Source organism: Lactuca virosa, chromosome 1 (genome assembly GCF_052849685.1).
Source record: "Lactuca virosa cultivar CGN04683 chromosome 1, Lactuca_virosa_CGN04683_v6, whole genome shotgun sequence".
Taxonomy (NCBI): Eukaryota; Viridiplantae; Streptophyta; class Magnoliopsida; order Asterales; family Asteraceae; genus Lactuca; species Lactuca virosa.
In genome coordinates, this window is record NC_136426.1 from 198130279 (window position 1) to 198145213 (window position 14935).

Genomic DNA, 14935 nt, shown 5'->3' on the forward strand with positions numbered 1-14935 from the left:
TTTGTGTCTACTACTTTTTGCAAGAACCTGGGTAGAAATGCAAAGACTCTAGAACATACATTAGAAATTGAAACTGCTGACGATCATTGGGTAGTAGTAAGAGAGGAATATGATGATTGCTCTATCGAAATAGAAGGCAGTGTGCTACCGTTAAAATTATTACCTATAGCCCTAGGTGATTTTGATATTGTTATAGGGATGGATTGGTTGTCGAAAAACCAAGCGATTATAGATTGTGAAAATAGGATTGTTCAAGTTTGGGTGCCAGAAAAAGGAATGGTAAAGATTTACGGTAATCGGCGAGTTAAGGACTCTATTTTGATATCAGTGACTAAGGCAACTCGTTATCTAAAGAAAGGGTGTCAAAGTTATTGGGCATATGTTCTCGATGCCAAGCAGGACAAGCATGAAATAACACATATACCAGTTGTACGCGAGTTCCAAGATGTGTTCCCTGATGACCTAACTAGCTTGCCAGCGGATAGGCAAGTGGAGTTTCGAATCGATCTTACCCCAGGAGTAGCACTGATAGCTCGTGCGCCCTATCGGTTAGCACCAACCGAAATGAAGGAATTGATGGCTCAGATGCAAGATTTGCTCGACAAGGGTTTTATTCGGCCCAGTACCTCACCGTGGGGTGCACCAGTACTATTCGTCAAGAAGAAGGATGGGACAATGCGAATGTGCATTGACTACAGGGAGTTAAACAAGGTGACTATAAAGAACCGGTATCCATTACCGAGAATTGATGACCTACTCGATCAACTCCAGGGGGCAAGTTACTTCTCAAAGATCGATTTGCAGTCGGGGTATCACCAGCTGAAAGTCAGAGAAGAAGATGTGTCGAAGACAGCCTTTCGAACTAGGTATAGTCATTACGAGTTTTTAGTAATGTCATTTGGTTTGACCAATGCACCAGCTGCATTCATGGATCTGATGAACCAGGTTTGCAAGCCATACCTAGACAAGTTTGTAATTGTATTTATCGATGACGTATTGATATACTCTAAAAGTAAGGCAGACCATGAGCAACATCTGCGGCTAACACTTAGTTTATTGAGGAAAGAAAAATTATTTGCCAAATTTTCGAAGTGCGAGTTTTGGCTTCGGGAAGTCCAGTTTTTGGGACATGTTGTAAACGAACATGGTATCAAGGTGGACCCAGTAAAGATTGAGGCGATTGAGAAGTGGGAACCACCAAGAACCCCATCAGAAGTTCGAAGTTTTCTTGGGTTGGCAGGATACTATCGAAGGTTTATACAAGACTTCTCGCGCATAGCTGCACCGCTAACTACTCTGACAAGGAAAAATGTGAAGTTCGAATGGAAGCCAGAGCAAGATAATGCCTTTAACGTCTTAAAGGAAAAGCTTAGCAGTGCACCAGTATTATCTTTACCAGAAGGCAATGATGGCTTTGTTGTTTATAGTGATGCATCAAAGTTAGGCTTGGGGTGTGTTTTGATGCAAAACGGTAAGGTGATTGCTTATGCCTCACGACAGTTAAAGGCTCACGAGCGTAAATACCCAACGCATGATATGGAGTTGGCTGCAGTAGTGTTCGCTTTAAAGATTTGGAGACACTATTTGTATGGGACAAGGTGTTAGATCTTCACTGATCATAAGAGTCTGAAATACTTGTTTGATCAGAAAGATTTGAACATGAGACAACAACGGTGGATGCAGCTATTAAAAGATTATGATTGTGAGATATTGTACCATCCAGGGAAGGCAAATGTGGTAGTTGATGCATTAAGTCGTAAGGAAAGAAGAGAACCACCTAAGATTCGAATGATGAAGATGAACGTAACCACCAGCTTACTAGATGATTTGAGGAAGAGTCAGGAGGAGGCATCAAGGGAAGAAAAGTGGAAAAGTGAAGGAGTGGTGGGAATAATACAGTCATTGGAAAAGGATAGTCGTAGCTTGAAGTGTTTCCAAGGAAGGGTTTGGGTACCACGAGTGGGTGAAGTGCATAACCTACTTCTCAAGGAAGCGCACCTGTCGAAGTACTCAATCCATCCGGGAACAAACAAGATGTATCAAGACCTACAAAAATCTTACTGGTGGCCAGGGATGAAAAAGGATATAGCCCATTTTGTTGAAAAGTGTTTGACGTGCTTGAAGGTGAAGGCTGAGCACCAAAGGCCTTATGGACAGTTACAGTCGATGGAGATTCCAGTGTGGAAATGGGATCACATCACGATGGACTTTGTAACTAAGTTACCAAGGACACCGAAAGGTTATGACGCGATTTGGGTAGTTGTAGATAGATTAACTAAATCGGCACACTTCCTTCCGATTAAGGAGACATACCCGTTGGAAAGGTTAGCTAAATTGTACGTTGACGAGATAGTGAAACTGCATGGAGTTCCACTGTCTATTATTTCGGATCGGGATAGTCGTTTTACGTCGACATTTTGGGGTAGCTTCCAACGAGAAATGGGTACTCGAGTAAAATTGAGCACGGCATACCACCCGCAAACAGATGGGCAAAGTGAACGGACAATACAGACCTTGGAAGACATGTTAAGGTCTTGTGTTATTGATTTTGGAGGGTCGTGGGAAACTCATTTGCCGTTAATTGAGTTTGCCTACAACAATAGCTATCATGCAAGTATAAAAGTCGCACTATATGAGGCTCTATATGGAAGGAAGTGTAGAACTCCATTATGTTGGAATGAGGTGGGGGAGAAACAGTTGGCTGGACCTGAACTTGTTCAGCAAACTACCGACAAAATCCAGGTGATTAGGGATAACATTAAGGTTGCTCAGGATCGGCAGAAAAGTTATGCAGATAAGCGGAGAAAGCCAATAGTGTTTCAGGTTGGTGATAAAGTTATGTTAAAGGTGTCCCTATGGAAGGGCGTTGTTCGTTTTGGTAAGCGGGGGAAGTTAAGTCCTCGCTACGTTGGACCCTTTATAATAAAGGAACAAGTTGGAGAAGTAGCCTATCGATTGGAGCTACCAAGGGAAATGCAGGGCATTCATAGTACGTTCCATGTCTCTAATCTAAAGAAGTGTCTGGCGGATGCCGCCATGGAAGTGCCACTTCAAGAAATTAAGGTTGATGAGAAGCTGCGATATACAGAAGAACCTGTCACAATTATAGATCAAAAGGTCAGAAAGTTAAGAAATGTTGAGATACCATTGGTGAAAGTTCAGTGGAAGTATCATAAAGGTTCGGATGCGACATGGGAAACCGAGCGAGATATGAAGACTAAATACCCTCAGTTATTTGCTTAATTCAAAATTCCGAGGACGGAATTTTTCTAAGGGGGGAAGTTTGTAATAACTCGTGTCAAAAAATATATGTAATATATATAATCTGATTATATCAATTTAAAAGAAAGAGGATTAGTTCACAATTAATGGGTTAATTATATACAAATTATGAGGCTTAATGATCAAAACCGTCACCTTGATTGGGCCAGTTAAATACGAGCAAATGAAAGGGTTTCGTCGGTTTTAGACTTAGGCATTATATATAGCTCGAAAAGTAGAGTGGAAACCCCACTGGAATTGCAAGAAACGACTGAGATTCGAAGGAGAAATCGGATGTGGAAGTTGTTAAAGATTTTCAGAGTTCTTCTTGAAATTAAGGTATGACCACTCGATTTAAGCTTGATTAATTTGCTTGATTATGTTTGTCTGATTCTATTATGTGTTTTGGTTCCATATCACGTTTCTGTTGGGGCCAATAGTGATTCAATTGATAAAAAAAAATTAGAATGTTAAGTTCTTGAAAAAAAATGAATAATGTCTTACCTGGGTGAATTACTGAAAATTGTTTATGGGTATATGTTTATACGATATGGAGATAATTAGAAGTGATTTTACATATTTATTTGCCATTATATTGGGTTAAATCAAAAGCTTCAGTTTTTCTGTAAAAATGGTGGAAAAGAAACAGTGAACGGGTTAAGAAGAAGAAGACGTCGGGCTGCTTGTTGGTGTAACATTAAGAAAAAAAAGAAATAATAATAAAAAATGCATAAAGAGTGTCAAACGTTAGTTGGTCAAAGTCTCTCACCTGACTCATTCTTCGAAACTACATATTACATATGTGGTCCTTTGTTTTCTTATGACTTGCCATTTCTTTATTTCCAACTTACAAATGGTTAATTTGGAACGTACAAAAGATGTTTACCATATGTTTTCTTTTCTTTTGTTCAAATGCGTTAAGATTATGGAAATACCATTTTTTTGAAGAAATACATTATTTATTATTATATTAAGTATTTTCCAATATTAACGATTAAAGGTGAAACCTTGTTATTTAATTATATATATATTTCGAGAAGGTTATTATAAACATCGTATTCAACATATTTAAATAACAATCACTATTTTGGTCGAACGAAACACGTGGATATCGGAACCAAAATGATCCATAGGATGTTTTTCTAGGATTGTTGCCTTAGGAAAATTTGTTGGTGGAATGTAGGGTGCTTGTAGCGTGTCAAGCTTTGGTTAAGACCTAAACGCCAACAAGGTGAGTTTCGTGTGAATTTTGTGGTTGCTTGCATGAAAAGTTGATTCTAAATTATTTGCAATTATATGTTACTGTTGTTATTGCTATGAATATTTGTGTGAAATTTTGTGATTTATTTCATATAAAAGGGTGGAAATGGTGGGTGACATATAGGGAACAGGTGTATTTACACGGTCTTATTATTAGTCGTCGTACAGAGTGTTAGTACGCGGCGGAGAGCTTACGCTCTGCTTATCTAGCCGTAAGCATATTTGTTGTGCCCGGCGGAGGGACTTGTTCCCTGGAAACGACAGTAGTTCCCTAATGTGTCACCAAGGGTGGAAAGAAATGAAAAGAATTATATTTGATAAATTGTTGCATTTATTTTTATTTTATTGACGTCAGTATGCATGAAAACCACGAACTCACTAGGCCCTAGGCTTACCCATTAGAATCTTTAAATGCACGCAACCCAGGAAATAACGTAGCAAGTGGCAGCGGGAATGGAAAGGATAAAGTTCAGACTTGAAGAAGGCGACAAGTTTTGAGGAAGACGTAGCGCACCAAGTGTTTAATTAAATTTCTATTTGCTTCCGCTATTACTATTAATAATTACATTTGTATTTGAATCTTGATTTTTTGGAAATTTTGGGACTATGTTAAGTTACATTTATATTTGAAATTTGGGGCGTTACACCAACAATCGAATTCCCTATGACGAAAGGGGTTCGACAAGGCGACCCACTCTCTCCCTTCCTCTTTATTATTGCGATGGAAGGGTTAAATATGGCAATGAAGACGGCGGTTGAAAAAGGGGTTTTTGAAGGGATAAGATTCCCTAACTCTAACATCTGCTTATCTCATCTATTTTATGCAGATGATGCACTTTTCATTGGCGAATGGTCGAGGCGTAACATCACTAATCTGGCTCGAATATTGAGGTGTTTCCATATCGTGTCCGGACTGAAGGTGAATTTTAACAAATCCAAGGTATTTGGGGTTGGTGCTCCGTCTCTTGAAGTTTTGCATTGGTCAGCCCCTCTTGGATGTGAACCATCCTCTCTCCCATTCACCTATCTTGGTATCCCAGTGGGGGACAATATGAATTTGAAAAAAAGCATGGAGGCCGATAATTGAAAAGTTCCACTCCAAGCTTTCTTCTTGGAAAGCGAAATCGCTTAGCTTTGGTGGGAGAGTAACTCTAGCAAAGGCGGTCCTGGGTCATCTGTCAACTTTTTTTATGTCTATTTTTAGGGTCCCGAAAGGTGTCATTGATACTCTCGAAAAAATAAGAAGAACTTTCATCTGGAGTAAGGAATATAACAAAAAAAGCATATGTTGGGTTGGCTGGGACAAGATTATTGCACCTAAAAAAGTGGGTGGTATCGGGTTAGGGTCGATATATTCCTTGAACATTTCTTTATTAGCAAAATGGTTGTGGCGATTGAAATCGGATAGTAGTGCATTGTGGGCTAAAGTCATTAGGGGTGTCCACAATTTAGATGGAAGACATTGGTCTTGCTTCGCTAGTAGTACCAGTAATGGAGTATGGAAAAATATAACAAAAATCAGGCCTTTGATGATGAAAGTTAACATTGATCCTAAGGTGATTGTATCATGGAACTCGGATAGGAGATGTTGGGCATCGGAATTTGTGATTGATAGTAGATTCTCTGTGAGTTTGATAAGAGATCGCTTTGAACTTGCGGGCCATATTGTATGCGATGGACCTTTTGACTGGAACAAAATGATCCCATTCAAAATTCTATGTTTCATGTGGAGAGCGAAACAGGGCATAATCCCTTCTGCAGTTGAACTTAAATCCAGGGGGATTACTATTCCCTCTATTGTGTGTATTTCATGTAAGCAAGAGGAGGAGACTAGTGATCATATGTTGATCACTTGTCAATCGGCGAGGACCGTGATGAATGAAATCCTCAACTGGTGTGAAATAAGGTGTGATAACTTTAATTCAATAAGAGACATGTTACTATTTATTTCGAGATGGAGCAAATGCAAAAAAAGGAGAAGTATGTTGAATGTAATTCTTTGTGGAGCTTTGTGGTGCATATAGATCGATAGGAACAATAGGGTATTCAATAATATTCCTGTTGTTTCGACATACACAGTGGAAAGGGTGAAATCGTTATCTTTCATTTGGTGCAAGCACATGGGGGCATATAATAACATTGATTGGAGAATTTGGAACTTATGTCCGTTTCTATGTTTGTAATCTTTCTTTCTTCCCTTTTTTATTCTCGTTGTAATTTACTGTCCGCGTCATCTTGATGTAGGCGTGCTTTTTAATATATTTGCCGTTTTCCAAAAAAAACATGCATTAATAAATAATTAAGTATTATTGATAGTGAATCAATACATGTTACCCATCAGTGACCATAGGTTCATATATGTCCATAGTACGCTTTGTCCTAGAATGATTAGTTGTGTATTTAGTTAGGTAGTTGTTTTAATTAGCATAAAAATTTCCATGGATACACCACATCAATATGAGTCGAATGCATCATTAGTAAAGTGTTTATTAGGTCATACAAGTGTTGTTATATGTCTAATAGTTTACAAAGCAGCTTTAGAGTCCCCTTACGACTAAATCAACCATTTACCAAGTGAAACCTTAGAGTTTCCATCTCATGATAATTTCATCTTGAAGTTGTAATCATAGTTACCTTTCTCATGGAACGAACCATACAAAAATTTTTAAATACCACTTCACACCATTTGATTTTGAATAAATTAATAAAAATATTAACATAATGTATTGTAAATTTCACATAAATACATCCCTCTTCCTAATAAAAACCTCTCTAAAGGCCACGTGTCCTTATTATAAACACCTACATTCCACGTGTCAATCTTGCAGCTATCTTATCAAGTGTTTTCCCGCCCATTGCTTCATTGAAGAATCGACATCATCTCCTACTAATAAGCAATTCGGTTATCCTCAACTCATTACCTCGTAGCAATTTCAAAATCTATCTTTTCCATAAATACAATTGCATAAAATCAGGTAATTTCCCTATTTGAAATCGCATACACAGTGTACACAAACATTTTGAATTCTCATCTTTTATTTTACAGCTCTCTAAAACCCTGGCGCCCAGGAAGAAGATAAACACTTTGATTTGTGCATCAACTACTACCACTTTTGCTGATACGACAATATTCCAGTGCTTGGCTCCTTCTATTGTAAGTTGTGTTTAATCTTCTTGAAGTTCTAGCAAACACGATTCTTAACGTAAGTAACCTAGCATCAATTAATCATCAATTGATTAATCTAGAAGCAAATCGCCAATGGTTGTTATGGTTTTGGTTGTTTTTGTTTTCGTTACTTTCCATGGTGGATTAGTTCTTTCATGCCTTACATGAAATACTTTATTGCGGATCTGATGATTCTCTCCCGTCTGTTTTCTGCCTTAATCTTTGACCCACTCCACCTCTCTCACTTTCAAACCCTAGGTATGTTCCAATTTTATATTTTTTTTATATAGGGGTTTTCATTGCTTTGGGTGGTTTTCAGATTCCCTGATGTGGAACTAATGATTGACACTCCTTTTATTTTTCGTTCTGCTCTCAAGATGGGAACAGACTTGAAAGATGAAGAGATTTCTAGGTCTTTTCTTGCTGCAGTATAGAAATTGGGTAAATACGTCAGTTTGTAAACAATTATAGTCTCTAACATTCTTTGAACTTAAGACCTTTTACTTTCTTCTTTCATTTTTTGTTGGTTTTTTTGAAAATGTAATACTCCATGATTTGTTTTTCAAATATCAGACTACCAAAATTCATTTATCATGAAGAAGAATACTTTCAGGTAACATATCCTTTTATCTTCACCATTTACTAATTAGAGAATGATGCCAACATATTTGTATATTATGCTTATGAAGATTTCTAAATTAGATCTACTTTGGGTTACACCGGTAAAACTTAGAGAGATAAATCCAATTACCTCATCACACGAACCAAAAGAAGCGTTAGGAATGACAGACAATGCTCCTCCTTCATGGCTTATTGATATCCAGGTGAGTGTGTCACTTAGCTTTGTTCTGATACATCTTTTTCAGAGCTGTTTGGATGTGTGGTTTAAAGTTGAAAGCTTTAGGGCTGCGAAATGATATTTGTACATGCAAATAAAGGCTTGTGAGTATCATTGAAATCCATACCTAAAACGAAAGACTGAATTTGGATTTTTTTTTAAATAAAAATCTTCTTCGGGAAGAGATGTGGATTGAAGAAGAAAGAAATGGTTTTTCATTTCACTCTAAATACTTTTCTTTCATGAAATATTTCATAAATTCTCCTCTGAATTCAATCCAGTCTATCATGAATATGACCCAAATTTCACTGTTGCAAGTCTTGATGAAGCATACCTGGATATCACAAAAGTCTGCAAGGAAAGGGATTTATCTGGTGGAGAAGTGAGTCATTTTTTTCTTTCTTTTCATATATGTTGAAAAAAATACAAATTGAAAAATCTTTTTCTTTTTTAATATTTATAAAAAGGTTGTTGAAGAGCTTAGAGAAAATGTGTATAAAGCTACTGGATTAACATGTAGTGCTTGAGTTGCTCCAAATCGGTTACTTGCAAAAGTTTGCTCAGATATAAACAAGCCAAACGGGCAGTTTGTTTTACCTAATGATCAGGTTGCTATAATGACATTTATATCCTCATTTCCTATACGAAAGGTAGTGCATAATGACTTATATACCCTTTACCCTAATTTCACTTTTTTTTTCTTACCAAAATTCATCTTTTAGATTGGGGAAATTGGAAAAGTAACAGAGCATATCTTAAAAGATGTATTTGAGATCAAGACATGTGAAGATTTGTTGCAGAAAAGCTCCTTACTTTTTGCACTATTCTCTCCTTCGTCTGCAGGTATTGTTGTGTTTTTGAAATTTTAATTTTTGTTGGTAAAAAGACGATACTACCCCTGATGGTTTTTGTACAATGTAGAGTTTTTTGTGTCTGTAGGGTTAGGACTTGGGGGAACAGAAGCACCGCATGTTAGATCACGAAAAAGTATGAGCAATGAGAGAACATTTTCTGCAACTAAAGATGAGGCCTTTTTTAATCAGAAATTATGTCATTTATCATTTTATCATTTTGTCATTTATGAGAGTTTATCTTTTGTATTTCTTTACTGAATTTTATATTTGTTAAATTGAATTTTCAGTTGAACTTTCGGAGATGCTTTCTGCTAACATGGAGAAAGAAGGTCTACATGGAAAGACATTGACACTCAAACTAAAAACCACATCATTTGAGGTACAATTTCGTTCTTTTTTGATAGAAGGGCATTTTTGTCTTTTTCACACAGCCAAGAGATAAAAAAAATTGAAATTTTTAGGTGAGAACTCGAGCGACGACTTTGCAGAGATATACTGAAACATGCTTCAAAGCTTCTCAAGGCTGAACTTCCTATATCACTTAGATTAATCAGTAATGTTTAATGTGTAAAAATTAATTTATATAAAATAATAATATTTATTAACGATAATAATTTTTTTTTGTAGGATTGCATATGTCGCATTTTAATGAAGATAAAGGTGGTAGTGGTGTATCTGATCCTAAACAAAGAACCCTTTTGAATTTTATAAAATCTGGAGATGATAACAGGGAAAGTGTAGATAAAGAGCAATCAGATTCAGATCCATGTTTTGATCATTTTTCTAAAAAGAAAATTTATCGCAATATTAAGCTCTAAGCTTTGAAGACTAAAAGAATTTAAGATCCTTTGAATAGTTAACTAATTAACTTTTAACTTACTATTTGTTATAGATTTTTCAGTTTAATATTATTTTTATCTTATTGCAATTATTGAATTCAATATTATTTCTTTTTTCATTACCCTCATTTTCTGACACATGCTTAGGTATCTTTCGTATCCCATGATTTGTTTTTCCTCCCACTGCATCTTAGATCTTAGAATAAACCATATCAGCAACATGATAGTCTCCTATTAATTAGCCATTCAGTTATCATATTCCCCGTTTCACTCCACTTTATTAACACAGGGGCCATTATGTAATTTTGAAAATCAGTTACACAGGGGCTGTTTTGTCGATTGAATAACTAAGGACCAGATTTCACTTAATTTATTAAGACATGGGATGTTTTGTAAATTTAGTAACACAGGGGCTATTCTGTCCATTGATTAACATATGGAGCTATTATGTAATTTTTAGCAATGTACTATGAAATACATTAACATAGGGAGCTATTATGTAATTTGTTGAAATTAAAATTGTATGTTTGAAAGTTTGTAACACTTGGGCTGTTTTGTAAATTTAGTAACACAGGGGCTATTTCTCATTTCTTTTAATAACACATAGGCCAAATTTCACACAAATCGTATGTTATTTTCAACAGTTGACTTTTATTTGAATCAATTTAAAGGGTAAAATTGTAAAAAAAAAAAAGTGTCTATCTGTGTGTACTGGTTTGTGCGTTTTCTGTGGGTCATGTATATGTTCTGTTTTGTTAAAAGCAAATCAACTTTACGGGGCGACATATCTCTTCTGCTTATTTTATGATAATAACATAAACTTAATGAAAGAATATTCGGGCAAAGTTTATTGTTTTGTTGCCTTTTGATACCTGGAAATTAAAAATAAAAACAAAAAAAGAAAAATATTAAAAGTCTAAATGAATATGTTTTATTCAGGTGTTAAATAAGTTTTACGTATGGGAAAAAGGTCCAAACTCAAAGGCTTTAAGCCCCACCTCCAAAGATTACATAAATATCAACGACTTTTGAAAGATGGCATTTTACCATCTTACATTCCTGTAAGTTCACTTCATTTTGTCATTGACAAGTTTACTAAATTGCTTACTTTCCGGGTGATTTTATATTAGACCATCTTTTATATGACAACTCAATTATGCCATCAAACATATTACTATCACAAAGTAAATTAAATAACTAATGAACTTTTTCCTTTTCAACAACAGCTTTTGCATATGGACCGGTTAATTGGAATACTTACACCATGACACCATGTCAGGGATAATCAAGTAGAGGTGGTTGACATATACGATGATGGGGATAACAAAATAAATAATTAAGTTTGGTGATTTCCAGGTGGCTGACAAAATAAACTCTATGCACATAACATGTTTTTGAAAATACATAAGTAAATGTTTGTTGAAACCAAAATTGTATGCTTGAAAGTTTATATCACTGATATGTGTATGTAAATATTCTTATATGTATCTTAATTTTAATATATATTTTTTTGTGCATGCTTCATGTTCTCTTTAATATGCTATGTTGGACAGGGGTAAAATTGTCAAAATTGTCATCAACACTCTAAAAGGATAACCGGATAAGCACCAAAGTTTCGACTTGTGTTTGTTGATATGTGTTCCGATAAGGATGTTAAACTATCAAATAAAACATTCAATGTTGTGTATAAACAAGTTTTTAGAAATTTATAAAACTTTGTATACTTTTATTATTTATATAGATTTCAGTTTCTGTTTTTATTTATAGTTATATTGCATTCTACAAAATTATAATTTTCTAACATGTCTACATATACAAAATACCAATTGGATATTCAATCCAATATCATTTTCTAATTTCAGCCAATAATTATGTCATTGTGATATTACTGACACAACATATATACTTATTATTTATTAAAGTTTTTATTATCAATTTTCAATAATTAAGTTATAATTTAATTAAAATTATTTTTAAATTATTCATCCGTGGTGCCCACGGGTTATAACCTAGTTTATAGAATAAAATCGACAGTAATATTATAATGAACTTGTAAGTAATAACCATTTCGGTTGACAAGCATTAACGATATCACTATTTATGGAGTATTTCAATCCTGGAAAGAGGAAACATAAAAAATCTATATGTAAATCACCTAATGTTGACCAAGCTATTTCACTATTATGTTATTGTGGATCTTAGCTACATCTATTATATTAATCTTTAATTTACTAGGCATCCTATTACTTTCATGTTCATATTCGAGTAGTTATGAATTTTGAGATGAACATCACAAGACATTTCAAATAACCACAAAAGGTTTGAACCATGATAGCAGATCAATTAAGGTAGAATTATTCTATACTTTTAAATTTGAACAAATATTTATAATTTTGAATAAAACCAAACATATCAAAATTTATATCATTTTCTTCTCTACAAGTGAAATCAAAATGAATTTAATTTTTAACACAAAAATATAATGTTATAGCGATCAGTAGATCATATATATATATATATATATATATATATATATATATATATATATATATATATATATATATATATATATATATATATATATATATATATAGTTAGGATTAAATAAGAATCACAAATATAGTGTGAATGTTTGATCAAATTCTAACTATTAGATTGAAAAAAATGAAAGGATGTGAAGTACATGGTATTAACATAGACTATCATTAACTATATAACTACATGTAATTATTCATAAAGGCAAATATAATATTTTAATAAGAGGGAGAAATGAGAAATACATGTATCTTGGGCAACAAAATCAAATTAATTAATAATAATCAAATTTTAAAAATACAAATTATTTTTTTATATGTTTTCAGAATTCAATTTCCATTTTTATCATTATCATTCTTAGAGAATATGTTTTTATTGGAGACTGTTTTAAACATTACCAAGAATATAGTTCAATTTTCATTCTTACTATTATAATTCTTGAAGCATAAGTTTTTAATGGAGATTGTTTTGACCGTTGACAGGAATATAACTCTATCTCAATTCATATCATTCTCATTTTTAAAGAATATTTCATAAATTACAAGTTCATATATAATATTCTTTTAGATTAATAGTTACACTCTTGAAAAAATAAAATATATTCTTAAAGAATAAGAAATTATATACAATTAGATAACTAACATTCTTGCAGAATAATATAATATTTTTGAAAAAATAAAATACATTCTTTGAGAATAATACATGAAAGAAATAAAATAAATTCTTAAGGAATAATATAACATTCCTCAAACAAGCATGCACACGATGTATTGTTCTTGCACCGTCTCACATCAAGTGGAGTTTTGGATCACTTAGGTGGTACATGTTCTTAACTTGTTGGTAGAAAACATCTTTTTTCCATTCCTGCAATAACAATGTAGCATATTTAATTGGTATAACAGATCATACAGAATTCATGTCAGCAAAGTAGTAAGCCTAAGTAATAAGATTTTAAAACTTGAAAAATTAAAGAGGATTACATTTAGGCATTTCATTAAAACAAACATGTTGCAATGCTAACTCATGCGTGTTACTTAAAATTGGTGATATGAGGATTAGTCATTTTGGGTAATTTTTTAGAGTCTTTGTTAAATTGAAAGGGATCTTAATCTTTGGTTTATTAAACAGGTCAATCTCATTTCATCACCATAGTTTAAAGAACAATATCATGACAAAGTACCATCAATTACTAAGTCAAAACTAAGTAACAGCCACCTCGATTTACAAGATGCAGAAGCATAGATTCTGTCCCTAGTTAAGTAGACATGGGCCTCAATTATGCATCTTACTAACCTCCATATCATAACATCATGTGTCAACATTAAAGAACACAAAGTTGAACCCTAAATCAAATTAAACAACAAAAAGGTTAAACCCAAAATTGAATTAAACCTTAAAATCTGTTAAACAACAAAAAAATAAACCATAAATCGAATTAAACCATAAATCGAATTAAACCTGACTGGAATTGCACCTAGAAGAGAACCAAAAATCTTGCTTCAAAAAAAATTTGAGAAAATTACCTAAACAAGGGCTTTTTGAGAGATACAAATTTTGGAGGCAATGACATAAAAAATCGAAGACCTTATAAGTTAGGGAACCTCCCATAAACAAGAACAAACCATTAATCAAGACTATATGTACGTCTATAATATATTTTTTTTACCAATAAAGGAATTTCCCACCAGCATCGTCTTCTTCGATCGATTCCTCTGCAAAAGATGAGTAGCTCGAAATATGCACTTAACACCAACGATTACTAATTTGTGAGCAAAATAAGAGGGGGGAAATTTAGAGTCTTCGATCTGGACTCTGGACGGCGGTGATGAGCAAAGCGAGAGATAGACGAAGAAGAAGTGGGGGAATAAAGATGAAGAATAATAATCGGGTTTCTTCCATAAATATGAACGTGTAATATGGGTAATTAATTTATTAGTTAATAAATTTACTATAATTCCCCTATCTGGCCTAGAATTACTTATATATTCACACAATAGGGGTTTACAAATAAACGTAACTATATATATATATATATATATATTCATTTGTTTAAAGTAAGTATTGTGTTATTGTATTCATAAATGTGGACCAATCAAAATTTAAAATAAAAATAAATAATTAAATAAATAAATAAGGGTAAATAGGTAATTTGATAATTAGTTTCCACAAATAATAGCCTATA

At 33.8% G+C, this 14935-nt stretch overlaps 2 protein-coding genes and 2 long non-coding RNA genes across 11 annotated transcripts; 2 read left to right on the forward strand and 2 right to left on the reverse strand.

The window, feature by feature from the left end:
• Positions 1–5185: 5185 nt before the first annotated feature.
• Positions 5186–5608, forward strand: LOC145126344 (putative mitochondrial protein AtMg01250). The gene has a single exon (XM_079061728.1). It carries the CDS (start codon positions 5186–5188, stop codon positions 5606–5608), a length of 423 nt encoding a protein of 140 aa, XP_078917854.1.
• A 2372-nt stretch (positions 5609–7980) lies between these two features.
• LOC145108186 (uncharacterized) lies at positions 7981–8933 on the reverse strand. Its single transcript, XR_013708100.1, has 3 exons — positions 8860–8933; positions 8439–8593; positions 7981–8110 (listed from the first exon to the last, which is right to left on the reverse strand). It is a non-coding gene; the product is annotated as an uncharacterized LOC145108186 (long non-coding RNA).
• Positions 7981–10394, forward strand: LOC145108153 (DNA polymerase kappa-like). 7 transcript variants are annotated; one of them, XM_079045176.1, is made up of 10 exons: positions 7981–8128; positions 8261–8300; positions 8390–8511; positions 8807–8907; positions 8993–9175; positions 9248–9368; positions 9447–9512; positions 9667–9758; positions 9841–9932; positions 10007–10394. In XM_079045176.1, exons 5-9 carry the CDS (start codon positions 9143–9145, stop codon positions 9904–9906), a joined length of 378 nt encoding a protein of 125 aa, XP_078901302.1. In that variant the 5' UTR covers positions 7981–8128; positions 8261–8300; positions 8390–8511; positions 8807–8907; positions 8993–9142; the 3' UTR covers positions 9907–9932; positions 10007–10394. The 7 variants fall into 7 exon arrangements, 5 of the variants coding, with proteins under 5 accessions (XP_078901302.1, XP_078901281.1, XP_078901311.1 ...); XR_013708095.1 differs by having other exon boundaries at positions 9465–9758; XR_013708094.1 differs by having other exon boundaries at positions 8993–9133; positions 9447–9758.
• Positions 10395–13328: 2934 nt separating this feature from the next.
• On the reverse strand, positions 13329–14677 carry LOC145108192 (uncharacterized). Of its 2 annotated transcripts, XR_013708109.1 has the most exons (3): positions 14420–14655; positions 13969–14096; positions 13329–13617 (listed from the first exon to the last, which is right to left on the reverse strand). It is a non-coding gene; the product is annotated as an uncharacterized LOC145108192 (long non-coding RNA). The 2 variants fall into 2 exon arrangements; XR_013708110.1 differs by lacking the exon at positions 13969–14096 and having other exon boundaries at positions 14420–14677.
• Positions 14678–14935: the final 258 nt, after the last annotated feature.